The sequence below is a fragment of the Cryptomeria japonica genome, chromosome 4 (genome assembly GCF_030272615.1).
Source record: "Cryptomeria japonica chromosome 4, Sugi_1.0, whole genome shotgun sequence".
NCBI classification, from domain to species: domain Eukaryota; kingdom Viridiplantae; phylum Streptophyta; class Pinopsida; order Cupressales; family Cupressaceae; genus Cryptomeria; species Cryptomeria japonica.
Window position 1 is genome coordinate 329,771,048 of NC_081408.1, and position 26,993 is coordinate 329,798,040.

At 37.6% G+C, this 26,993-nt stretch overlaps 1 protein-coding gene across 1 annotated transcript in view; it reads right to left on the bottom strand.

Moving 5' to 3' along the window:
- The window catches only part of LOC131063572 (uncharacterized), a 176,336-nt gene that overhangs the window by 121,654 nt on the left and 27,689 nt on the right, over positions 1–26,993 (bottom strand). Inside the window, exons 2-7 of the mRNA XM_057997424.2 lie at positions 17,909–18,021; positions 17,630–17,726; positions 17,290–17,414; positions 9,439–10,009; positions 7,704–7,889; positions 6,879–7,172 (exon numbers count right to left, since the gene is read on the bottom strand). Of these exons, the coding sequence (XP_057853407.2) occupies positions 6,879–7,172; positions 7,704–7,889; positions 9,439–10,009; positions 17,290–17,414; positions 17,630–17,726; positions 17,909–18,021 (1,386 nt within the window). The remainder of the gene's footprint in view (positions 1–6,878; positions 7,173–7,703; positions 7,890–9,438; positions 10,010–17,289; positions 17,415–17,629; positions 17,727–17,908; positions 18,022–26,993) is intronic.

Sequence of the window (26,993 nt, forward strand, 5' to 3'; positions counted from 1 at the left end):
TTTTCTGGATCCAGTCTCATCTCGAATCATCTTGGACGTCTTGATAGCCTTCTTCTTTTCTGTTACTTCGTGTGAAAGTCCAACAAGGCTCTCTAAATCAATTGCACTGTCCTCGTCCTCTACTACGATCACCTTGGTTAATCTTTCCTTCAACCAATCTGGGATAATCGATCTTGTTTCTTGAACTTGAATCTCTTTGTGCACTATTTCTTCTTGTCTGGGAGGAGATGTCATTTCATTGTCTTCTTTATCTTCATCTAACTCATAGTCCTGGAGAGATCCATCTGGTGAACCATGTTGTGCCTGTCCTCCTTCCTGCCTGTCATTCTGTACCATAGACTCCATGGATTCTTCCACTTGAATTGTTCTCTTCTCAGGTCTAGAAGAAGTACCGGATGATCGATCTCTGTTAGCCTCTTGTTTCTTCTTGGAAGATTCTCTCTTTCCAGGTCTCTCTTTCCTCTTCGAACCTCTTGGATGGAGATTGCCCTCATTGGCACATCGAAGGTTACCTTCACCTGAATTTCTAGGATTAGGATTGCCTTCACTCACACTAGCTCCACCTTCGGCTGGTTTCTCTTCCAAAGTGAAAGTCATAGCTATGCCTTGTTCTCTCAACTTCTGATGTTGTATGTCAACCCATCTGCAAGTACAAGACAAGACTGGTGCCATCAAAGTATCTAGATCCATGACCTCGGGCTCATTCCAATCTAACCTTATTGTTTTGCTTTCTCGATCATAGGAAGACTGGATATGTCTGCCACTGTCCTGAGCTTGGTCGGCCACTCTGTAAATCCTGCATTTCCTGATGAAATCCAAAGGCAATCTAGAATGCATTTTTCGTTTCACTTCAAGATCATCTAAGAGATTCATCATAAAATCTTCTATTTGGTACTCATGCCTAAACTTTCTGCCGACTGTCTCCTCTAAATGCCCATGTGGATCAAAGCTTTCTCTCAAAGCAAAAGATAGAAAAGAATACAAGGCTAACTCCTTCTCCGCGTCATCCATGGCTAAAGCATTAGGACATACCACAACTGAATTGCCCAAAATGATGGGTACTGGAACTCCATTCTGATGTCTGTGTCTGAATGCCCTTGCATATGCTGCCAACTGTCTTGTTACTTCAAGTAACACAATTCTGTCTGTCGGATATCTCGGCAACATGTATGGAGGTAAAGGACATCCATGCACCCTAATATAAGTGAACTTGGGAAACTGAATGAACCAAGCACCGTACCTCTTTATGAATTCCTGTGCATCCTGAGATAACCTGTTGTGAATTCCACCTTGCAACGTCCTTGTGATGTGCATCGTGAAGGTATCATTAACTAGCTTGTAGTTGCTCCCTGGCGGATGATGCAAGTAGGCATAGGAATCACAAGCTCTAACCTCGCCGGGTCCTCTTCCAATCACTCCTCTGTGAGGTAGTCCTGCGTATTCAACACTCCTGATCAAGGCATAGATGACGTATGAACTCATGTGGAAGGTCTTGGTAGCCTTGAGTCTTCTCAACTGTACGTCCAAGCAATGGCTAATTATCCTAGCCCAATGTATGGTACCTTTCCCTTGAACGATCACCTGGATGAAGTAGAACATCCACTTCTCAAAATAGAAGGCATGAGGGGCTCCTGTAACTCGGTTGAGCATAGTAATCAAATCTCTGTACTCCTCCTGGAAATCAATCCTGTGCGGTGTGTTCGGGATCTTGCTTAGACGGGGACGACTCTTGAGTAACCAGTTCTTATTGATTATGCTTAGAGAAGCATCTGGATCATCTTCGTACATTGACCTAGCTCCTTCTAAGCTCTTATATATCATGTCCCTGTGCTCTGGAAGATGGAAAGCTTCACTTATAGCTTCCTCTGAAAGGTACGCCAAAGTGTTTCCCTCATTGGATACGATCGTTCTGGACTGTGGATCATAGTGACGAGCACACTCGATCATCAACTCATGGCACTGAATAGCTGGAGGAAAGCCGGCCGCCTTAATGATACCACTCTCGATTATTCTCCGGGCGACAGGTGATGGTTTGCCAATGTAAGGGACCTCTCGAAATTTCTTCGTGCTGAAGTTGCCTAAGTTTGTATCTCCAATGTTGCTCCACTTGGACACGATCTTAGTCTCCACTTCTTCGGTCTTCTGATCTTCTTTCATGAGAGCTGAACGACTGGTGGATGCTCCCGCCTTCGGGGTTGCCATACCTACACAACATTTCATAATGAGAAGCTAGATTTTGCAATAAATAACATAGATTAGAGAATATTTTAGGAAACTTCATGATAAGTCTTTGAGTTATCATTTCCTAAAATAAAACGATTGAGCTAGGAATTCAAAATTCAAAATTTAAGCTATGACGATTTAAAACTTAAAACAATAAAACCAAATCGCCATACCTCACGAAAGAGCTAACTCTAGAATGCAAAAATGAACAAAATTCGCCTAGGCAAAATTGACGTTACAAGGCCTTCAACGTGATCTCTCTTCAAATAGCAATTTCGCCACCTTTGGAGATGCCCTTGACGTGATCTCCTTTAAATGATCGATCCTTTATCAATTCGCTCAAGTGAAAACCAAGTTCGCACCTCCTTGGATGATGTTTGCGCCTTCCTTTGGATATGAATTCGCACTCCCTAACTTGAAATGAAATTCGCACTTGAACTCAATTTCGCACTTCTCCCTTTGTCTTCCAAATCGCATGTGAAATGGCAAAAAATGATAATGTGAAAATGAAGATTTTCACCCTCCTTTTATAGCGCTTACCTCTCACCCCCATATAGGCCGACTTGGTAAATAATAAGGCAATTTAAACGATTTTTTAAACAAATAACAAAGCCGACCTTTATATACCAAGCGCAATATTTAATTTTTATTAATAATTTAACAATTAATTATTAAATGCCTTCATTTTTAATTAATAGACTTCGATTTTTACAAGGCAAAATAATAAAATAATAACAAGCGCAATATTTAAATGCCATTTAATTGAATTTTCAAAACATATCGAATTTTAGCATTTAAAATAAATTCAAAAATATTTGTTTTGGGCGCCAAAATTTGAAAATGAAATATACATACCTCATCGCCCTGGTCCCTGACTGAGGGACAGGAGCGATCCATCAATTTGGTCTTGATCTTTGCATTTTTGACGTCCAAAGTCTTCATCTCCACGTTCAAATCGACATTTTAGCTGGGTCCTTCGAGTTTGATTGACTTGTTTGTGCGAAGGAATGTCTTTAAATGTGATATCGCCCTGGTCCCTTGGAGAGGGACAGGAGCGATCCTTGTCTTCTAGCTTGAAATTCATCGTTTTTGATTCTAACTCTTCGTTCATTGCCTTCCAAATGGCGTTTTAGACCCTTTGCAACTTGTTTTGTTATGATCTTCGAAGGATAATAGGTGTTTTGGCAAATATCGCCCTGGTCCCTTGGAGAGGGACAGGAGCGATCCTCATAATTTCTCCTTGACCTTTGTAAATTCGAGCCTCAATCATCTTTGTGAAGGACAAACAATGCTATTCTTTCATTCCATGCTCATTTCGCTTGAATTCCACAAGACATTTAAACATTGGAAGGATCATCGCCCTTGTCCCTTGGAGAGGGACAGGAGCGATCCATGTGTCTTGGCTCAAATTTGCAAACTTTTGATCTTGGTTCTTTGTTCATTGCCTTCGAAATAGCGTCCTTGATATTGCCTATCCTTGCCTTGTCTTGGTTTTGACGGGACATGAGTGTTTTAGTAAAAATCACTTTGGTCCTTGTCCAAAGGACAGGAGCGATATAGGCCTTTTGTACAAATTGGTAGCATTTTAACGTTCAACACCTTGGTATATGACCTTCAAAGGACGCCTTGAACCTTTTACGACCTTGTAAAGTCTTGACTTAACGTGATTTTGCATGAATTGGCCAATATATTCAATATCGCTCTGGTCCCTTCCTGAGGGACAGGAGCGAACTGGGGGTCTTGATGTAATTCATTCAATGTTGACGACCCTTGATGCTTTGTGCTTGATGGAGATGCCTTAAGACGTCCTTGCCACCTTGTTCTCCGTCTTAGAAAGTCTTGAATTTGGAGGAACGATAGTATAATCATTATATCGCCCTGGTCCCTTGGAGAGGGACAGGAGCGATCCTGGCCTTGTGGGCTTCATTTCACTTTATCATCTTCGAAAACTATCTTCAACGGATTCGTAATGTTCCATTCCATTCACCCATGCCTTGGGGTCCATTCAAATTGAGCAAGAAAATCATCTAAAGTAAAAATCGCTCTGGTCCCTCCCTGAGGGACAGGAGCGAACTTAGGTATTTAGGTCCCTTGTTGACGTTTCATAATCTTCAATTTATCTTCAACGGGTTCAACTCACCTCCTTTCTTGCCTTCAAACTTATAACTTGCTTGATTTCTGCCGGAATTTTGCCTTATGAAGAACTTCGCTCTGGTCCCTTTGAGAGGGACGGGAACTACAAAGAACTTCGCCCTGGTCCCTGACTGAGGGACAGGAGCGATTTTGGCATTTTGGGTCATTCTTCTTCACAACGGCACCTCAAGTTATATTCATTTGGTAAAACATATCTCCTTGGACCTCTTCAAATCGTCAAATCATTAAAATCCTGCAAGTACAAGGCAAAATTTGATTTGTAGCTCCGGTCCTTCACTGAGGGACAAGAGCGATTTTGCTCTTACAGGTCAAAATAACATGATTTCACAAGTTTAATCACTTCACAAGGCGAAAACAAATCATTCCCCATGCCCGGGATCAAAAATCAAAAAAGTCAAAATTTGGTCAAAATTACTCATTTGGACAAAAATTCACACTTCATCTTCAACACTTAGACAAATTTAAGCTCTGCACTCAAAAAAAATTCCAATTGAAAATAGACCATTTTGGCGAAATCATTGCATTCAAAATTGCATCCTACAAAAGGAAGCTCAAAAGCTCTCAAAACTGACTGGATTCTGGCCTGAAAAGACGGCAATTAAAACCCTAAGGCTTGACCCTAAATCCAGACAATTGACTGACTAACAAAACCCTAAAAGCGAAGCGAAAAGCGAGCGAAAAGTGAGCGAAAAACGAGCAAAAAAGAGGGGGTCCCCATTTCAAATGGGGCGATGTGTGAAATGGTCACAACACTGATCTACATGCAAATACCCATGAGTTGACAAAAAAATTGAGTTATTATACAAAGCTCCATATCGAGCCTTGATGGATCCAATTTAGGAAAAATCTTAGTTACCATAAAAAAATACATTTATGGAAACACTGATTTTACAAGAAACCCTACATACAGAACAGCTATTAGATCAATCATAGACATAAATATAAACAAAAATAAACATAACATCCATGTTTTGCACATTAAAGGTCCAAAATCATACAGGAATAAAAAAGTTTTAAGAGGATGCATAATATCTATGGGTTATGATTTATATGTTAAAAGTTAAAACATGTTGTGGTCAACAATTAGTTGAATAAATCATCACCTGGCAGTTCAGTGTACAGCTTAAAAATTGAAACTTACAGCACCCTCATTGCCATACAAAACATAGAATGAAGGCTGCAATAAATGAGGGAGCAACAGCCATGAGTGAAAAAAACAAGTGGAGGGAACACATATATTTGTGAGGAATTGAAGTTGCAAAAGCAATCTCTACGTGACAATAGACCGTACCATGTAGAACAGGTATTATATTTTGTTATGTGATGTGTCTATAATGAGTATTCTATTTTGACATTTTTTTTATTTCTCCAAATAAATTGTGGCCCATTTAAGCCATCTCCAAAGGGATCTTTGAAGGAACACCCACGATACCATATTGGGCAGCATGGATATAGGAAAAGCAGTTTTTTAAGTATTGGATAATTTATCCCAATTTCCAATGGGAGGTAAATGATGAACATTAGAAGGCATCTATCAAGGGTTCCAGAAAACATTTGATGATATTTGATGATAGCCATGCTCCAATCCCCACCTGGAGTGTTTAGCAATATTTATCCCTCAATTCTTCTGTGATGCTCACCTCCGATTGCACCGCATGCTAATGACATGGGTGGAAAACCCTATTATTTCCTATGTAACTCCATGTACAGGAAAGGCAGTCTATTGAGTGTTTTGGATCCTTATAATTTATTGAGTTCTTGGACAAACTTTTTCCATGTGCAAAGTCAGCTCTTACTGTTTCCCTTGCCTAAGTAACTCTCAAGTCCAAAATGTGTCACACTGTGATAGAGCAGTTTACTGCTTGTACACCTGCCTATACATATTCTTCGAGTCAGAGCCAGTTAAAATATTCTCCTGAGAAGCATAAATGGCAAACATTAGGCCCCAAGACTGTACAAAACATAACCCAATATCCAATCAACAACTAGTCTTGTCAATGATGTAACAAAAAGCTTCTGCAATGCCCCTTCTAGACTCCCCTGTCACATTCCTAAACATATCCCTAAGGGTTAATTCAAAATACTTATCTAGCATACAATTGGCAATAAGGATTAGCTTCAAACAGATTGAAAAACACAATCTCTCTATGAACAATAATGAATATAAATGTGACAATAATGACTAAAATTAGACAATAACTCCAGCAAGAATAATTTCATGCTTCTTTTCTGGTCTCTGTCCAAACAAGTCACTAGCATATCAGGATTACACATGCCAATAAGAGATGGATGTTCGATTTACAACAAAAAAGTAACCACCAAAGTTGTTGCTAACCTCTGATTGAAAATAGCATTGGCATCAACACTACAGTTTCAAACATGCATTGACTATATTTAAATCTTTTCATGTTCTACACACTATAACCTCTATTTTTAGAATATTACACATAACAAAGCAATGATCAACTACATCAAGGTAAGATGACATAGTCGACCCTCACCTTATTTGCTGGTTGTGTCTTCTCATCTTCATCCATATCATCAAGATTATTGCTCAGTAGCAAAGTAATGCAGTTCCTCTCAAGCTGCAGACTGTGGATCAAGCCTGCTACAGGATTGCCAGCTTTTCTCTCTTCTTTAACCATTCGTTCAAGATCTTTCCAGTTCATCCCACTAGCAAGGGCTGCACGAACAGCAAGGATAGCTGCATCAACATCTTCAAGGTTGTACTCAATAAGCTCTGCCATCCTTATAGAATGATCAACTTCCTTTTTCAAAGCTTGCACACGATTTTCCTGCACATATGATCACCAAAATCAACCATTTATCAAAATATCATCCATTTGTATAGAATATGGTTGTCTAAGTTCAATTCTTGGAAATGGGTGATCTCTATCATCCTTTACAAGTTTTTTTGCTTTTTTAGAAACACTATCTAAAAAACAGTGACACAATATTTAAATAAGCAGGGGCACCCTAGGAAAACGACCTTTCATGTTTTTCCTCAATGATCTGCATGTAAAATCTAATAAGCTTCCATAAACATTACCTATTTAGCAGCACCTTGTCTACTGAACCCCTAACCCAGTAAAGTCTGTTCTACAAACATGATAATTCCAAAATCTAAGGGACTAAGAAACTTTCTAGAGAATCTCTAGGACAAACAACCTCACAACTAGTAATCTTATGTCTAATGCTTTTCCTTCGCAACGTAACAGATAACCAATTGCTGCAAATAACGAGTATAAATCAGCTAAACATATCATGTATTGTGTGGAGTTGGACAATAGGTATCAAGCATTCAAAAGACAAGGCTAATATATAACCTGATCCAAACGGATCTTATTAAGCTTTTGCATTGCTGAGTCCTCTTGAGCTCTCTGTTGTTGCTCTGCTCGTTGACTCTCTATTTTACTGAAAAATTCATCCATTGATTCATCAAATGTTCCAAACTTCACAAAGTCCCGTGTTTCAACTTGATGTAGCAACAGTGGAGAAAATTCTTCATAAACCTGCAGAGATACCAATACATCAATTGGGATATAAACATATAAGTGCTCAATATTAAATAAACTAGTACTATGCTTGGATAACATCATAACAAATCTAAAAATAGGAATCTACCAAAAATAATTGACAATAACAAACCAAATTTCTCAAATATAGACTGAAAATTCACTTTGAATTGAGTAGCATTCCTGAATATTGTTACACGCTATATTTGTCATCAAAAGAAAGAAACAGTGCACAAAATGTTACCTAGAAATACCTAAAAGAAGTTTGTATCTTAGTGAAAGATATGATTGGTAATAAAAGAATAATTGGAAACCAGAAAAAGATAAGATAGTTAAAGTAATCAGGACAAAACATAAGACAGTGAAACTATATTTAGCAATTTCTGCAACAAGGAACTTGCATGGGACCATTATTTGCAAAATCCATAATAACAACCTTGAATACCCTAGGTGCCCGGCTAGAAAACTACAGATTGTATGCCGAGTTTGTAATCTCCTCTAACCAGCTTAGCAGATTTAAGTATCTTCCTGTCAAATCCTTAGTACATTTCCATATTGCAGCTTGGCATCATATTTTGCCCAAATGTGTGAATCTTGACATTCAATATCAGAGTCTTTCTTGTTCAATTGCCTCAAATTTCTCAAGTTCGTAAGATTATCTCAAGCTGAAAGCCCTTTTGTTTCCTGTCAAAATTTGTTGTTTGATATTCTTTATTTTATGCTGCCAGCTATCTACTGTATTCAGCTATTTTCATGGTCTCTTCAATTGCATTTTACTGCAAATCTTTTGTCTTGTAATGTAACTACCTCTGTATTTTTTGCACATTCAACAGCTGCAGCCCATATTTAAAAGATTTACCTGTACTTTTTGAGCCTTTAGTCTGCCTTCGATATCTGCAATATGTTGCTTGAACCAGCAGTTAAAGTGAAATATGGCTGTGCTGGAATTGCATCAGCAAGCATCAGCAAGGAGAGAATGTAGCCCAAGAGCTACATCGATAACTGTGTATTGAATGTTCTGAAACGATAACAGCATACCCCTCATCTCATGTTGGTAAAATAGAAAAAAAAAGAAATAATCTTAATCTATGAGCCACCAAAGTGGGTCAATGAGACTTGTTGACACAACCAATGGTCCAATAATAATGACATGTGCAAACCAAAATGGAACTTAAACCATAAGAAAGACAAAAAACTACAAGCCGCAAGCTAAGAGCACAAATACTCTGACCAACAAGGCTGGGTAAACCTAAAATCAGTAGATCCCAAGCATGTCAATAGATAACTTCTTGTTTTTAAACATTGCATACAACTATAAGAGAGCAAAATCCATAGCCAAAGAAGGAGATATTGCTGATAGAGACCAGAATAGAATATGCTCCAAGGGTTACGGATTTAGTATACATCACAATAAGGTCTGGTACTTAAAAAGCCAGGGTTCATTCATTTAAACAACACAAATGTAGTATAGTTTTGTAAAATCAGAACAATTTCAAATCATAACAAAATAGTAAAACCATACTCAGTAAGAGGATTCATCACCAACCTTCTCCAACTTCCTTTCTTCATGTTGCAAGCCTTCCCTTTTCCCAGGCATATTCTTCTGCATAATAATATAACCTTCTGGTACATTTGTACCTGTTATGACCTCCTCCATCCAGTCCTCAAACCGTGCAACAGCAGCAGCCAAGTCTTGCAATCTATCATTATTGAAATTTTCTAGGATACTAGAGTCAATTTTCATGTTTGGTTGCAAACCAGCATCTAATATTATATGCTCTGAAAGTGCAGGTCCATAACCTAGATTATCTCCCAAGACAGTCTTCAAAGTAATTTTCTTTCCTCCTCTGCTACTATCATTATCTGGTTTTTCTGAACTTGGTTCTTGAGAAGTTTTCTGCATGCTATCTTTTCGTGGCTCTTTTGTAAATGATGATGAAACTTGAGGATTAATGCCACCTTCTGCAACTTTGCCTTGAAATGAACCTTCAGATTCAGATTTTCTTAAATTGCTTAGAATTGTTTGCAACATCTCAAAGCTCGTTCTCTTAAAAGGTCGGCACATGTCAACAGGATAGCAATGATGTGGCATCATAGTCAAACCTTTCTCATCATCCCTGCAAGTATACATCCTAAGATTAGCCAAAAAGAGAATATATGTTTCCAAGGGACCAAAGAAAGGAAAAACTGCAGAATACAAATAATAGATCATAAATTGAAATAAAAATTAACATAAATGCACTCCTAAGAAATCATTTGCATCTAGCTCCCAACTACTTTTCAACACAAATGATACTTGGATAGAAATTATGCAAATCTTATTAGATTTAAAGATACAAAGAATATACCTCCAAATGATGACAAGTAAAATGTTATGTCCCTAAATTCTTATAAAGTGACTTAAATAATGACAAGGAACATGTAATATCCCCAAATTTTTATTAAGCGATTTAATTAAATTAGTTGATCAAGTTGTCCAAAAATTAATATATTTCAGAAGGGATGAATTTAATTGATTAATTTAATTAAAAAATAAAGTGAAAATAATAAAATAGTCACTTTATTTAATCCTTGCCCGACCATCTCTAGTCTTCTTCTCTCTAATAATTTCATGTGCGAATAAAGAAATATTTTACTCTTGTATCTAGTATGCATTGTTATCTATATTATTATTCATCCATGTAATCTGTCAGATATAGCAGTAAACAATGGCAGAGATCATTTATTACCATTTTGGTTCGACGTATGTGAACCCTTTGAGCAATTAAGAGAATGTGGAAAGAGAGGATTGATTGCTTTAGTGGCAACCCTTAAGGGTATGTTGTTATGCTCTTGTGCGTGGGAAGATAAGAGTGTTTTATGGATGTCCATGGGAAGTTAAAGTGTTTAGTTCTTGAGAGGATCTTGCAGATATTGATTCTGCAGGTGTATACACATTGTCATTTCTGTTGTCGATGTGTTTGTTTCTAGTGGCAACGTTTATAATGGCAATCCTTAGAAAGCTCAAATAAAGGAAAGGAAGATTTAAGAAGAGATTCCATCTTCAAATTACAATTAAAATCTTCAAATTAGCTTTAAGAATATTTAGACTTTAATCTGTATCTCAGATTACTAAAACACATCAAAATGTTCAATTTGATGAAGAAAAATGTTTTATTAGAGATGAAAAGCCGGATTGCCAAACTGTAGGAGTAGGAAGAGAGGAGAGTGGCCTGCATCAATTCATTACTGCTCCTAATTTCAAATCTCTATTTGTAACTCAAATGGTATTTCAAAACACTTCAAGAATCTCAAATTAGTTGCTCAAATCAGCTTGGAAGTGGAAAAAGAACCAAGTCTCAAACATATCCAAATTTAAGTTGTAAAAATGGCCTTATCAAGCCTAAAAATTAGGAAGAGGCCAACTTCATCCAAACTCTGAAGTAAATCACCAATGGATGGAATTCAGTTTTCATCCAATCCACCAAGAAACCCAAGGGTTTTCGTCCTAGGACTTGCTGAATCTGAAGACACAAGCTCTCAAAAAATTTCTCAAGAATAATAATGTAATGTCCCTTTTTAGGAACAATCCAATATAACCACAAAATGTAAAGTTTTGATACCACTTGTAATGTCTTCTTATGTTCAGACTTAAGAAATAGGGACAATTAACTTATAAAACAACCAATTGCAAGAGACTTCTTTCATGTCTTGATTATTATTATGAATTAAATCTATGATTCCACTATGAATGTGTGAAATATGCAATTGATAAGATTTTTATATATAAGTAATGATAATGCTGTTCAAAGAATAATATATATGTATTGAATATAGACCACCGCTACATCTGACTCAAACTGATATAATTAAGCAAAGATCTGGATAGCTTCCTCTAATTTTGACAATAGGAGATATGCTATGAACTTGTCTATTATCGCTTACAACGATTGAATTTCTATGTCTGCTATAATCCTTTAATATATGCAATGTCTGATATGATAATATCGCTTATAGGGATATAGTTGCTGTCTCAGATATAGAGCTATAAACTTGCAACAAATCTGATATTGTGTCTGATCTGTACTTGATGTGCTTGCAACCAATAATAGCCAAATAGGTAGATGCTCAAAGAGCAGATCCAAATATATGGATAAGAGTTAATAAGTTTCCAATTTAATGATCATTTTCCAAATGATTTGGATAGTCTTCATATGTGATGGGAATGGATGCTCCAAGAGACACATCCCTTGTCTCTTGGCAATCGTTTATCATTGCCTTCTCCAAATTGTGTCTTTCCCAATTTAACCATTTGGTTAGTGTTAACTAAATACAATCGAATCACTTCATAACAATTCTTAATCGATGCTACTTTAATTACCAATTTGTTGTACTTAACACTGTCATTCATTAGTCTTCAATCCTCAGCATTCTTTCGGACTTGAATTCTGATTCATCCTCTGCAAATGTAATTACGGTGCTTCATATAGAAATACTCAGTGACATTATGGTATTGTTTATGTGACTCAATACTGTGATTGATAGTTGACTAGTCGTTGTTGGATCCTCGGCTGCCCCAAAAGATAAACTCTTATTACTGCTCTTATATCTAGCTATAATACTATCGTTGTTGATACAGGCTATAACGGCATTTTTGTTGACTTAGAGTCCGCCTTTCCTCCATAGCCATATTACTCCGATTTGATGTTGATGATTGGCTCGAACAAGTCTATGTGTCATTATTCTTTCATAATCCATATATCTTCATTGTAGTATGAATATCGGCATTTTCTAGTTAGATATGAAACTGAAACATATGCGAGTTGGTTGAAGTCTTTATGCTTAACATTGTATTTGATTGTGAGTGCCTCGGATGCTTGCAAGTCTATATGCATCAATTCCTTACCTGACTTACCCTTATCATCCATGGGAATAAGATGATTTACTCAAGGTCTTCCATTTTACAATTGATAAATATATAATCTAGCATAGGTGCTATGCTCATTTACTACTTTCTAACTCTTAACTACTTAAAATTTGATATCAAGGCTGCCACCCTTGACCATTTTTATTGTTATTATGACTAGGTTGTTGATGGGCACATCACACATAACAAGTCAAGGATGATCAAATGATTTGCCTTCACCTCCTTTTAAAACCCATAGAATTCTCCAAAAGAATATGATTTAACCTCTTTTGAAGATTCTAGAAGAAATACTTTATTTAATAAAAAGACTTATAATAATTAATTTATTTTCACTTATTTAGTTTTTGTCTCTCTTTTTCTACATTTTTTTACGTTTTATTTAAATTTTTCCCAGTTTAGATCTCGATTTTTTCAAAAAATAATTATACTTACAGTATGCTGACTTTTTCCCCAAGAATTTTTTACCACTATGAAATTTTAATTTAAAACCATGATCTAAGACTCCAATATAGAGGTCGAAAAGTATTCTAGATTAGGATAAGAAGCTTTCCAGCCTATTCAAAAAGCACAAGTGCAACCATAAGTTTCCATGCCAAAAAACAAAGGCAGTTCAGAAGGAAGACAAAAAAATATTCAGTATTTCAAGATTATGAGGAAACAAATCAGGCCTCAAAAGAAGAAGAAAAGTAAGGAATTCATGGAACTTTGGAATGAGCCCCAACTAAGCGTCCAATTAATAAGAAAGAAAATAAGCCTTTTAACATCTCAACTCCCACAAGGAAAACCAAAATTTTGAAAAAAAGTTATGAAACTTTCAAAAGTTAAATCTAACCCAATCTCCAAAAAATCAAGAGAGAAAAATGTCAAGGTTTGTGAAGAAGATTAAAAATCCTGCTTTCTAGTATAATTTCTAAAATAAAATAAAAACGGAAAAAATGTGCGAGCGGGAGCAAGACAATGCAGAGCATCTGCAAGAGGCAAGAGAAGATAAGAAGGGAAACACCTACGGATGCAAGGCAGAATGTCATAGATTAATGCAAAACCATTAATATTTCGGCAGAGGCACCAGAGGATATTGCGATGTTAGAAGAATTGGCAATTATATGTTGATTCATAGGCCCCAAAACGGACAAGAAGAGGAATAGGGCATGGATCCCAGACAATTGGAAGATGCAGGAGATAGTAAAGATTCTCCCTGAGGGTTTTTTTCATTGCAATTTTGTGTCTGTGGAAAAAAGGGATAAGGTCTTACACGGAGGTTTGTAGCAAATAGGGCATAGCCCACTCTATATGTAGAAGTGGTTCCTCAATTTTGACCTAGCAAAATTGGCTCCATATGAATGCCCTCTTTGGATTCGACTCTACAATCAACCAATGGAATACTAATCTGAGGAGTGCATTGGCATAATCGGGTGCTCAATAGGAACCCTAATGGACATTGATGCAGAAATAATGGAAGGGGACTCGTATTTATAAGCATGCCTTCAGGTGGTTGCGGTCAGGCAAATACCAAATGAGATAATGCTATGCATTGACAAGATGCACCAGAAACAGTATATTGGGATAGAGGAGAATAAAAAAATTGTATTGTGTTGGAGAAGGGACTGTCAAGAGGACCGACGTAGACAAAAACCTAGGATGCATAATGTGTTGAAACCAAAAGCCCAAACAGCTAAGGCAACTTCCAATCCACCTGGGCTTACCATGACGCTCGAGCATGTTCAGATCCAAACTTCAAAACCTAGTGGAGTAAAGCTTGATTGCATTCCAAAACCTATTGATCCCCTTACAATTGCATAACAACGATGGATAAACCCAATGCAAGTGCAAATAAAATAAAAAATAAAAAATTGAGAGTTTGGTGAAATCTCGTGCACCGTTGTAGATTTAAGGGAATTTAGGTGAAATCTCGTGCATTGTTGCTTCTGCACATAGTGAACCAATTGACAGGTCAGAGAATGTAGATTCCGAAGAAGACAATTTAGACAATGGCTTTTTGGAGGCAGAACTCTCTAATCCGGAGGGTATAGGGATTATTGATGCAAGATATATAAGTCAATCAGCATCCAAAGCAATTGATGGGAAATTTAAATTCGGAAAGAGGAAGGGAAGAAAGTCTAACAGGCAGAAAAGAGGGGAAGCGATTGTGGAACAGGGGTTAACAAGCATCAAAGTTCCATGCAAGGTACCAAGGAATGAAGACTCTCCCTTGGGAAGCAATGAGGATTATTTTTTGGAACGTTAGGGGCTTAAATACCCCTAACAAGCAATGCATGACCAAGCGTCAATTAGAGAATCAATCGATCGATTTAGTTTTGTTGCAAGAAACCAAGATTAATGTGGTAGAAGGCGAATGTTTTATCAAGCATAGGAAAATATGGAATGGATGCTTTCAAGATTTTGTTGGTTCTGCGGGTGGATTGGGTGTCTTATGGAAATCAAAAGACGTCAATGTTGTGGTATTGGAGTGTAGCAAATGTTGGATGAAATGTGCGGTCAAAGATTTGTCCTCAATCTTGCTTTCACCATCTATAATGTTTATGGGCCCATCATTGATCTCAATGAAAAGACCAGTGGTTTGAGGGTTGAGAGCAGATTGATGAGAAACTTCAAAAGCTTGTGGACAAGGCAAGGATCATTGACATTCCACCTAAGAATGGGCAGTTCACCTAGACTAACAGACGAAGTGGATTCACCAACATTGCTAAGCGTCTTGACCAATTCCTTCTATCACATAATTGGCTGGAAGGTAACATTACTTTTGAATCCAAAATTTTGCCTGTTGCTCCCTCAAACCACTTACCTGTGGAAATGATGATAATAGAGGATCACGCCCCTGCTAGAGGCTACTTTAAATTTGAAAGGATGTGGGTGCGATGTGAAGACCTTATTGGACAAATCAAGAGTTGGTGGAAAGAAGACTTGGATATAAAAGGGCAAGAAGTTATATCTTTTCCAAAAAATTGCAGCATATGAAAAGTAGACTCAAGAAGTGGAATACCTTATCCTTTAAGAATATTTTCAAAGAAAAAGGGAGGATTGAGAGAGACATGCTTGAACTTGGTGAACAAGTTATCCAAAATGGGATGTACCAAGAAGAATATGCAAAGGAAAAGAGACTTCTTGTTGAACATGCAAAGGTCCTAGCGAGAGAAGAAATGTATTGGAAAGCAAAGGAAAGAGAAGCATGGCTTGACGATGGGGACCTCAACACAAAATTCTTTCAAAATTCAGTTAAGGCAAGGAGAATTCAGAACAAAATCAACAGAATTCATACAAGGGATGGGAAGGTGACTTCCTCAAAGGAGGAAATTGAAGTTGAAGTTGTTAAATACATTGAGTACTTGCTGGCTCCAATTGGCGGAGCTAATCGATTGGACTCCGATAATTGGTGGAGCTGATCGATTGGACTACCTTTCAACTCCACCTGAATAAGGCCCCAGAACCTGATGGATTTTGTTGGTGTAATTAAGGTGTTTTACCTTGGTTATTCTCCACCTAGGTCCTAATCATGTTGCTTATTTAGGGAACAACATAGGAGTTGATGGAGCATCTCCACTTTCCACTTTATGTGGTGTCTCCACCTTTAGTACCTTTATTACTTTACCATATCTGCTTATAGTGGTTGCATTTATCCACTTTTGGTGGGTGATCCACCTTTTGCGGCGTTATCATGTCATGAGATAACAATACTTGTCATTATCTCATTCACTCCTTTGTACTCACCTTGGCTATATAACCAAGAGGTCTCCTATGTAATAATCATCATATTGATCCATTTGTATTGCATTATTGATGAGAATACAGTTTATTCTTGTCACATTTTTTCTCTCTTGTTATTGTGCTTTGCATTAGGCCTCTAGATCTTGGGTGGCTACCTTCATAGCCAATACTTATAGATTCCCTACCCTATTCAAACATCATTTGAATATCTCAAAGAATACACATTGAATCTAAAACCATAATCAGATCTGAGTATCTTTTCTGGCTGGGTTTTTCCTCCTAGGAGGTTTTCCCAAGGTAACTGTGTCTTGTCTTTATTCATTCACTTTCCTTGCTATGCTTAAATCTGAAAAACTATAAATCTCTAATCTAATTAACCTAGTTAGAAACAAATTCTGATTTTCTGAGTTTTATTTAATCTGAAAGTGTTAAAAACAACACACATGAATTTGTCAAGTGGTTGGGCCATGTACAAAACCCTTGGGTGTTTTGCTTGTGGAATAGGTACCCCCTTTGTATTCAAATCATTCCAAAGGAAGAGCCCAATTTGTTTTAAAAAAGAGTCATTTGCCAAAAGGAAACAAAATAAATAATTAATACTCCTCCATATCATGCACCACCCCAAAAGACAAAAAATTATGGTTATTCTGTCCCTGGATGTACTTATTCTCCATATCATGTACTGTAATTAGCATTTAAAAAAGAAATTTACAAAATTTATAATTCATCAAAATTAGAGTAGTTTAATTCTTCTGAATTAAAGCAAACCTGTGCGTTCTCAATAGTGTAAGAACATTATAGTCCGAATCAGTCAAGAGAAGGTTTCCTTGAGCATAAAGTTCAAGAATGATATGATGTGCATTTGTACCAAGCCCAAACTGAAAATCAACAACCTACAGAATTGAAAAGAATATTAGCTTGAAAGATGTAAAGGGAATCCAGCAACTTGGGTGCAAAATGGTCAGTACACAAAAAAACACTTAACAAAATGTTGGAAAAATATTACTGTCAACAAATAATACTGTAGGTAAACGATTGATGAAAAGACTGCACATTATAATTCTAAGAATCAGTTTATAAACTTCAATAAGAGGAAGGATATACATACACGATCAGTTCCAAGTTGACGAACGTCTTCAAGCCTTCGTGTCCTTATATGCTTTCGTAATTTCAGAGTAAACCCTGAAGGAGTCATACTTTTGTCCCTACACAAATACAGCAATATCGATTAAAAAAACTAGATTCAGTTTTGGAGTAATTAGCTATTGATGAAGCTACGAATTAATAATTTAATGCAATTATGTGGATGCATTCAAACATAAATAAAGAAATAAATAAAAGCAAAGAATATTTAAAGCGGAAAAAAGATGAAAAAATAGACTCATACCGAACAAAAACTGTTGTATGCAACCGTATACCACTTTCAACAAGCAACAATGTTCTCTCACTCTCACCAGATTCTGTAACCCCACTGCTCTTCATAAGCTTGAACATATATGTCTGCAAATTGCAAATAGATTGTGAATAATGCTGAGTAGAAGCTCCAAGTTCAATAACAAGTCTAATGCAAGCTTAGATCTTACTTGGGAGTAAGCATAACCTCTAACCTTAATCCACAAGTGAACAAAAGCAAACCGCTCTTATAAAGAAAAAAAGACCAAATCATCAAGGTAAAGATTTTTGCAGCTAAGCTTTGGAACTAGAACTTTTCTTGTCCCTTCAAAATAATTTAGGTTGAACAAAAGATATAGGAGATAAAATGAAAATGAAATTACTAGAAAAATGAAATATAATATTAATCAGAAAAATACAAGAATAATACAACTTCAATTTAACTTATTAATGCCATTCAAAAACATAAATATTATAAAGCGTCATCTACAAAATATAGGGGTATCTCCAAAATTTGTAAAGAGTTATAGCTCTTTAAGCCTTCTACTTGTGGGTACCAATCCTCGCTATTTGACAAAATTATAAGCAAAATTCAAATTTAAAAATGCTGAAATTGGATTACCTACAATGGGAGAAGCATTGAACCATACAAATGCAATTAAAACTAAGAGCAGCATATTGGAGACGAATGGAGAAAAGGGGAGTGAACCATTTTGATTTGTCACTCTACTAAAGAGGTTTCAAAAGTAAATAAGGAGATTGCAGATAAAGTGAGATGTCAAATGAAAATCAAAGTCATTAGAAGTTCAAGATGCTGGATTTAATCTTCTAAATCCTAGTGCAGACTAGTAAGACACAAAGAGAGCACCAAGAATCAGTCAGGATGATTGGTAGAGTTATTTGTTCCCAATTTATGTTAATGGGCATGAAATTAGATAAATCAAGCATAGAGAAAAAGTAGTGGTGTCATTTAGAAAAGCATTTCCACAACATACATGTGTACTCAAAAGGATTTATGTTCATTCATGGTGGTATTCTATAATCCACCCAATGAACTACAATACTCATAAAAAATACCTTTCATTAATCTCAAACACGTCCGTCTAATATTATTGTATCAATGAAACATCAATAAATCAATCCCTTTTGAGTGTTAGGTGTAATAGCCACCCCTAGACTGAAACTAATTTTTTGCAATTCTTTTTCAGTACTCAACTGATGTAATTTTTGTTGACTTGGTGGTCAGCACCTCCTTGGGGACTCATGACATGGCTTAACCACCTCCTGTGGATCGGGTTAAATCTGGCAATTGTATTGGGAGTTGATAGTTCGAGCTTTTGGCGCAACGGCAAACAATTCCAACAATTGGTATCAGAGCCTTGGGTCACGGGTTCAAGTCTCCCTTCGGTGAGTGCTGAAGGCTCGAGCGGTGCTAAAGGGGAGATTGCTGACTTGGTGGTCAGCACCTCCTTGGGGACTCATGGCATGGCTTAACTGCCTCTCGTGGATCGGATTAAATATGGCATTTGTATCAGGCATTGATAGTTCGATCTTTTGGCGCAACGGCAAACGATTCCAACAATTTTGTCAAACAATTGTCTTGCAAGTTGGTCTGAGAAAACTTTCAACTTGTTTTAAGGATTAATATTTACAATAACATGATTTTTTTAGTCTTAACAAACATGACAGCTCATTAAATATTCATCAAGAAATTATTTTCACCACATTATGTTATTCTGCTATAGAAAAAAATACTCAGAAAATTATATATGGATCTGAGATATTCAAATATAAACATTTAAACAATAATAAAGAAACCTGATCATGATTTGCTGCAGCTGCTTCCTAATTGGCGTCCCACAAATAGTGGAGATTGGGCAGAAAACACAAGTAATTTTTCCCCAACAAAATTCTTTAACCTTCATCCCGCTGTTGACTACCCTTTGGCCTGTGTTGACCCCTTGGTGCTGCCGCTTACGAATTCGATAGGCCTTTAAAACGCTGTGGCAGATACAAGGAAGACTCTTAGAGGCCACATCCTTCTTGTTGGGCCCTACCCCCTCAAACATATGAAAGTGTTTCAAGCTGCAGCGCTTGGGGTAGTGGACTTTAACAAAAAACACAAATAAATTTTAAACATGCTCAATCTCCCTCCTTCAAACCTGACAACATCCATGTCACACCTCAAGAAGGGGCAGCAGACATAAGAAGACAAACCGAACTATTTGCTGCTGTCCTTTCAAGCCTTTTGTTGAAGTTTTTCGTCATTGATGTCAAAGATTTATGATGAAGTTTTTTTGTCAAGATTTAAGCTTAAGCTGCTTGAGGTGCCTGCCTGGTTGCTTGACCTACTTTCTTGCCTGGTTGAGCTGGTTGGCTGTCTACTCCATCTGGTTGTGTGTCAGATTAAGCAAGGTGTTTGCCTACTTGTCTCCTGTCAGCAGCCAAATCAGATGTCATGCCACATCATGAGTTGAATATTCTTTATGCCATGTCAAACCATGTATTCTCAGTTTTGGGTCAGAGGAGTCATGTGAAGGTTTGTCATCTTAAATTTTTTTTTTGACAGTTAGGGGACTGCATAATGTATTTATTGATATGACAGAGACATTATTTTCACAATCTTTGGAGGAACCAATTTAAAGTTTCTGGCATACGTTTTTATTTTTCTTCAAATACGTGACAGATGTTATTTTTTATCTGAGCTGGAGAATAAGTGTGGTTATGGTAATATAAACGAGCAAGGTCGTGGCCACAATTTGGGAATATGGTTCGAACCTTCTATTATGTGTTTTGATTTTTGAATTTCCATAAAGGGAGTCTGTAACTGAAAAAATAAATGATCATGACTTGAATTTTTTTGTATCTTAGGAAATTTCTTTGGGGTGTGCGATTGTAAATTTTATTGGCGTCAAAGGTGCTGAGCAGCTATTTTTTTTAAAAGGATTCAATTTTTTTTGTATGGCAGGGTGGATATATTTTTGAAAAAGGAGACCCAATAATCTTGATGAGCCGGTTGTGTCTTTGTGTGTAAAAAGGATGACTGGGGATGTCGCATGGTTGACCAAAAAATATTACAAACTTGGCAGAAGTTTTTTTCTTTGACCATTATTGTGGCTTTGATACTGGCCGGAGGTGACGAAGCAATTTTATAATAAGTGTACAATGTTCAATTTGTGTGTGGAATTCGAATAGTGGGAGAAGTCCAGTTTTTAAGTATGTCGTACTTGGCATATTATTTGTATCCTGTAGATGATCAAATTTTTACAGGGAGCTGTCGTTTGTCTCAAGTACCCTTTAATAGCAGGCGTTTTTTGTTTTTTTAAGTATACTGCCTTTTTTAAAGATTGTGATTTCTGGGCAATGCGTTTTTGAAGTGCATGGCTGTGTGTTGTTTCCAAAAGGAGATTCAAAACATTTTTATTTTAATGGGGAATTAAGGACAATCATATTCTGTGATGAAGTTTTTTTAAAAAAAGGAAGGGGGTCGTATTGGAGATGAATGACTATCTTCACACTTTCAGCTGACTGTGCAAAAAGTTGAATTAGTGCTATCGTGGGCTGTAAGTTTTGGGTGTGTTCTACTGGTTGTGAGGATGCGTAGCAGAATTTTTTTTAAATATCCAGTAACTTGAAGTTGATTGTATTGAGATTGGTGTCTTATTTACAGTGAAGTTGGTGCTTCAGTTTTGTGTTTTGGAAGGGTTGGTGCCCACTGTGAGTTGGAGCTCACTTTTGTATCCTTGGATTGGTGCCCATTTGTTTTAATGGAAGTTTATTGATGCCATGGTTTTTTACCCGAAAGGGTTTTCCACAAGAAAAACTTGTGTTGTTTTCTTGATGTTAGTCTTGAATCTGTTTTGTCTACTTATTGTTTTGAAAATTGTTAAACACTCACAAATACTGATTCACCCCCCCCCCCTTGAGCTTCTCACCTTTGTCCTCTTAACATCTTGACGGCAGTTTTGATGCTGCTATAAGATGCCATGTCAACCTGAAAAAAAATCTTTAAAAATATCTTCAATGACCACCTTGGGCTTATGTGTCGGTTTTTGTGAAGCCTTGTAGGATTCAGTAGATTTACCCCAAAAGCTTTAAGCCTTCAACAAAGGTTTGATATCTTTTGAAAGCCACATTGGACCTGGACACTACTTCTGAGCTCAATAAAAACCATAAAATTAAGTCTCCACCCCTTAAAAAAAGATTATGAAAGATATACGACTTCCCCTAGATCTTGGGAGCAAAACGTACGGTTTCTTTTGAAGATGCTGCTAAATGGTACAATTGGTTCTTATCCGCAGCTATAAAAAATAATAATTAAATAACTAATTTTTTTCAAAACACTCATTGCACTGTATATTTAAAATGTCAATCGCCCAAAAATTGAACCATGTCCCAGCAAGTAACTCTATCCAAGGTGGAACTTTCACCACTGTGGTTATTCTTCTTCAATATGATTTTCATCCTCCTGAAGACTGAGATGAACCAAGTTCAATCTCCAAACCACAAGGATTTCACTGGAGAGAAATCAAATAGTCTGCATAATGCCAAATTAACTTCAAAAACTCCTTTTATTAGTTTTTCGAGAAAATGCTAGAAAACTCAATATAAAATCACTTTATTAATTAACTAAGCCTTATATCCCAAAAAAGTGATTTATATTATTATTTAACATTCCCAATACCAAAGTCACTTTATTAACATCCAACACATAAAAGCTTTTATCCTGATTCCAGCAAGCTATAAAACTAAGGTGTTTTTTAAATAATTAAAATAATATTAAGCAGTCATACTAGTGAGATTAAATCAAAGCCAATAATACACCCATTTTGCAGAAACTATTAAAAAGCACTGGAATCGAAATCTGACAACACTGGGATGATGCCAATGAAGAATGATGAGAATCGACCCTGACCAAGGAACTTAATATAAATAGTTACTCTCTCCAAGAACCTTAGAGAACATACTAGAAGTCGGAAATCACTTGGGAAAGTTGCATAAATGTCCTCAAGGCTACATTAGCTCACTAGCAACATCAAATAATCCCTTTGACAAGGCTGAAACTCACCAAGAAAGTCAAAGCCAACTACAATGCTAGAGAAACCAAAAATGGGGACATTACAGTCCTCAATCCCCAAAGATTGCTTGTCATCAAGCAATGACTACACAACATCAAAATCACCAAACTGATCTGAACTACAACCAAAGGTAATCCCAGGATCCCAAGTCAATCTTAGAAAAAACCACCATGCTGATGTTGCGCCACTCTGATATAACTATAAATCCATCATGCCAAATTTGCACTCTCCTCTCTTGTAAACCAATTATGTATCCATCCTCAAAACCCAAACTGAAATACCTACAAGGGCTGAAATCTATGCCATGGAAGATCTCTTGCCAAGGCACCTCAATTAGGTCCACATCTACAATCGTACTACGATCATGATCTTAGGCACATGAAGAATAATCTACTCAACCCAAAACATAATCCTCAGCTATCCCCTCATGGTGTCCCAAAAATGAAGCAGATCAATCCATAACAAGTGACTGGGTAGAAGACGACAGCAATGTCAACTCTGAAATTAGCTATCTTGGGGATGCCTTCGCAAATATAAATGATAACACCTCATCAACACTTCATCTCCAACTGTCAATAGTGTAGTCTTGAGCACACTAACCAACTGCAATCATCAAAGCATCGTTTGAAGATATATATAATAGCATCATGGAATGACTACAATAACAATTGAGCCATCTTTGGAAAATCTCTCACAACTGGCTGCCATATAATCTACAAGTGCTCAAAATTTATCTGCTCATTAATTGAAGTTGTCAAACTCAACATTGCAATGTTGAGGCGGCAACTATCAATATGAAATACTCCTAAAGGAGATGTAAGTGTGGAAATGACTAGGAGGACTTTCTCCAACGACCAGATTACCTCTACCAAACAAGAATTAGTCTACTATTGGGCTGGAGATACTAGCCACTCCATCCGTGTGCAAGCATTCAAAGTCCTATGTTAACTGATCGGAAAGTAGACTATGGTATCGTTATCACAAAAGCTTACACCCTTGTTGAGCTATCAACTCAACAACCTTGTCAAACATGGAAACAACCCCGAAGTGTGGGACCTTTCACAAGGGGGTTGAATCTCCGAAGAAGGTCGGCTTCCTTCTCAATCGAGGTGCAAGTGTTGAACCAACTCAACACTTCAAATCTTACTCCTAAGCCTATCCTAACAGCTTGCAGAGAAAAAGGGAAGAGAGATGCTTAAAATGAAAGGAGGTGATGCACCAAGATAAGATTGTTTCTCTCCCTACCCGAAATGACACAAAGAATGAACTGAAATACCCAGGAGATGCACAAACTTCAGTTGTATGAGTGACCCCAATGCATGTATGGAGGTTAGAATTCGTTGAATGTCAAGAGGGGAGAAGGTTTCCCACAAGTCGCACTCAGAAATAAATTAACACAGCATATATGAGAGAAGAGCCACAAAACATACACCTATGATGAAGGTAAGGAAACATACACAGTATACATAAGTTGAAAAAAGGCAAGAATGGTGATTTCAATTCATTATAGGGCCAATGGCCAAACTTACAATTGCAAAAATGCAAGATAAATACAAGAGAAGTGAAAGAGCATAGAATAGCTCAAGCCCGTAGGAAGAGAAGCCTTTACAATGAGGCTTAAAAGCCTTTATATAGAAAATTGGTTACAAGAGTGATCATGACCCTTGTGTGTGCAAGGAAATGTCAGTCTAGGAGTGCAAGGAAGTGCATGCACTTGACTTCTGTACATGCAAGCAACCTAGCCATACCCTGAAAATGCAACCCTGGGAAGGGTGGATTGACTAACCTTCCAAAGTCAGAGCATGCAGACATGACATAAGTTACCACAACAAGCATGGCCATGTACCTCTCTTGATGGAAATCCTGCCAAAATCATTAAATGCACCCTTGTGGCTCCACAAAAGAAGGTGCACAAGTCACAAAAGTCGTCGAAGCATTGAAAGCTTTGAGTGTTGATCACGCCATCTGGAAGTGTTGCCATCCGGAAAGAAGTCTGAGGGCTTTAGAAACTCGAGCTCCCGAAGTGGGGAAGACAAGGAAGGAACTTCAGAACCTCGAGGTTCCGGAGTTCCGGAGAAGAGGAAAGAGACGCTAGGAATGGGACTTCAGAACCTTGGGGTTCCAGAGTTCCAGAGAACAGAGAACGACAGCAAGGAAGGAACTTCGGAACCTTGAGGTTCCGGAGTTCCAGGAAAGAGGGAAAAAGGGGCTTAGGAAAGGGAGGAACTTTGGAACCTCAGGGTTCTGGAGTTCTAGAGAAAAGAAAGGGAAGGCTAATGATAGGAACTTCGGAAACCTCGAGGTTCCAGAGTTTCAGGAAACTGGAGAGAAGGCAAAGGAAGGGAAAAGGCAGCAAAGGGAAGAAACTTCCTCCAAACAAGACAACACTTCACACTTCATAAATCCACTACTTTTCTCCTTGATCAGCTGGAGCAGCACTGGTCCATGGAACATATCTCTGATCGGTTCTCACTGATGGACCAAGGGTGTCATAAAATGACAACATTTTTGTCGATTTTTGCAGGATGCTTGCCTGCTAAGCATGAAGTCCAGAAGCCTTGAGCATCCATTGGGCAATGAGTCACAACTACAAGAAAAAAGAAAACTCTCTCCTCTGTAACCTGCAAAGGATCAAGATCAGCCATTCTGAAGGGGAACAGCCTGTGCTCATGCACTTCTTGGAAAACAAGAAACCTAACTAATATTTACATCGTTACAGTAAGAGGCAACTGATGCTTTTACCTCTGTCAAAGAGGAACCTTTTGAAGGAGTTGATCCCCCTCATACCATTGTTACATTCACCATCTAGCTGAAATGGTTGAAATCTCTTGTATGCATGCATTAGATCACACATACTACTCATGTGGTGAAAGAACACTTCACCATTCACCTTGCCACCATAGGGAAGCCATAGAAAATAGCCACCTGAGACATTCGGAGATGCATGAAGCATACACATAATAGCAAGGGGGAAGATTTTTAGCAGTTGGCTAGCATCAAAAGAACTACTCCTTGCAAAAGAGAAGGCATCTCTATTGTACAAGGGGGCATCATTTTTTTCACAATAGCCGACTCCTCTTGGCGTGAGTCGAAACCAAAGGAAAAGGCCTCGAACTCACATGGTGATGAAAAGTATACCATATCTTTGTCTTGGCCTACACAAGGGGGTTCTTCAGGCACATCAAATTGGAAACTTTGAAGCTCAGGTATACTGTCAAGTTGAGCAACCAAAAGACTGTCGGCATGACCAACATGTTATTGCTCAACGTCATCAAACTTGGTATGTTGGTCCCAAGTGAAACATTCAAGCTTAGGCACATCATCCCTAATGCCAAAAGAAACATCTTCACCTTGAATGAAGACTTCATATTCAACACCATCACTTTCAGGGACAGGGGAGAACCAACATACATTATAATCACATGTGTTGATATCCAACTCATCAGCACAAATCTTAGGTTTATGAGACACCTCACAAGAAGATCTAAAATCTGCAGATTGTCTCTTTGTTTTTGTTTCCTCCTCTAGGCAACATAATGCAACAACCTCAGGTTCATGGCACGATCCATCCGCCATGCAATCTGTAGCAAAAACATTACCCCCTGTGCCCTCCTCAAGACTAGCTTGTTGCTCCAGAGCTACCACTGGGGGAGGTGTAGACATATCCTTCTTCTCATGGTCAATAAAGAAAGGAAGATTGTCAAATGAGAGGTCAGCATCCTCCTATTTACCTTCACACTCCTCATGTTCAATGACCTGCTACTGCAACTGATTGTTCTCAATATCCTCCTGCAGCATTGTCGATTCCTCCTCCTTTAGAGCATATGAAGACTCACCAATGGTTGATTGAACCCCTTCGTTATGATGAGGATGGGAACCATCCATCCTCCATACAACAGGTCCGCCCTTAAAAAGGGAGATAGCATCAGGAAAGGGCCTAAGTGGTGGGGCGTTTTGCAAAAGGCACCGAGGAGAAGGCTCTTGTATAACAACAGCTGGAGC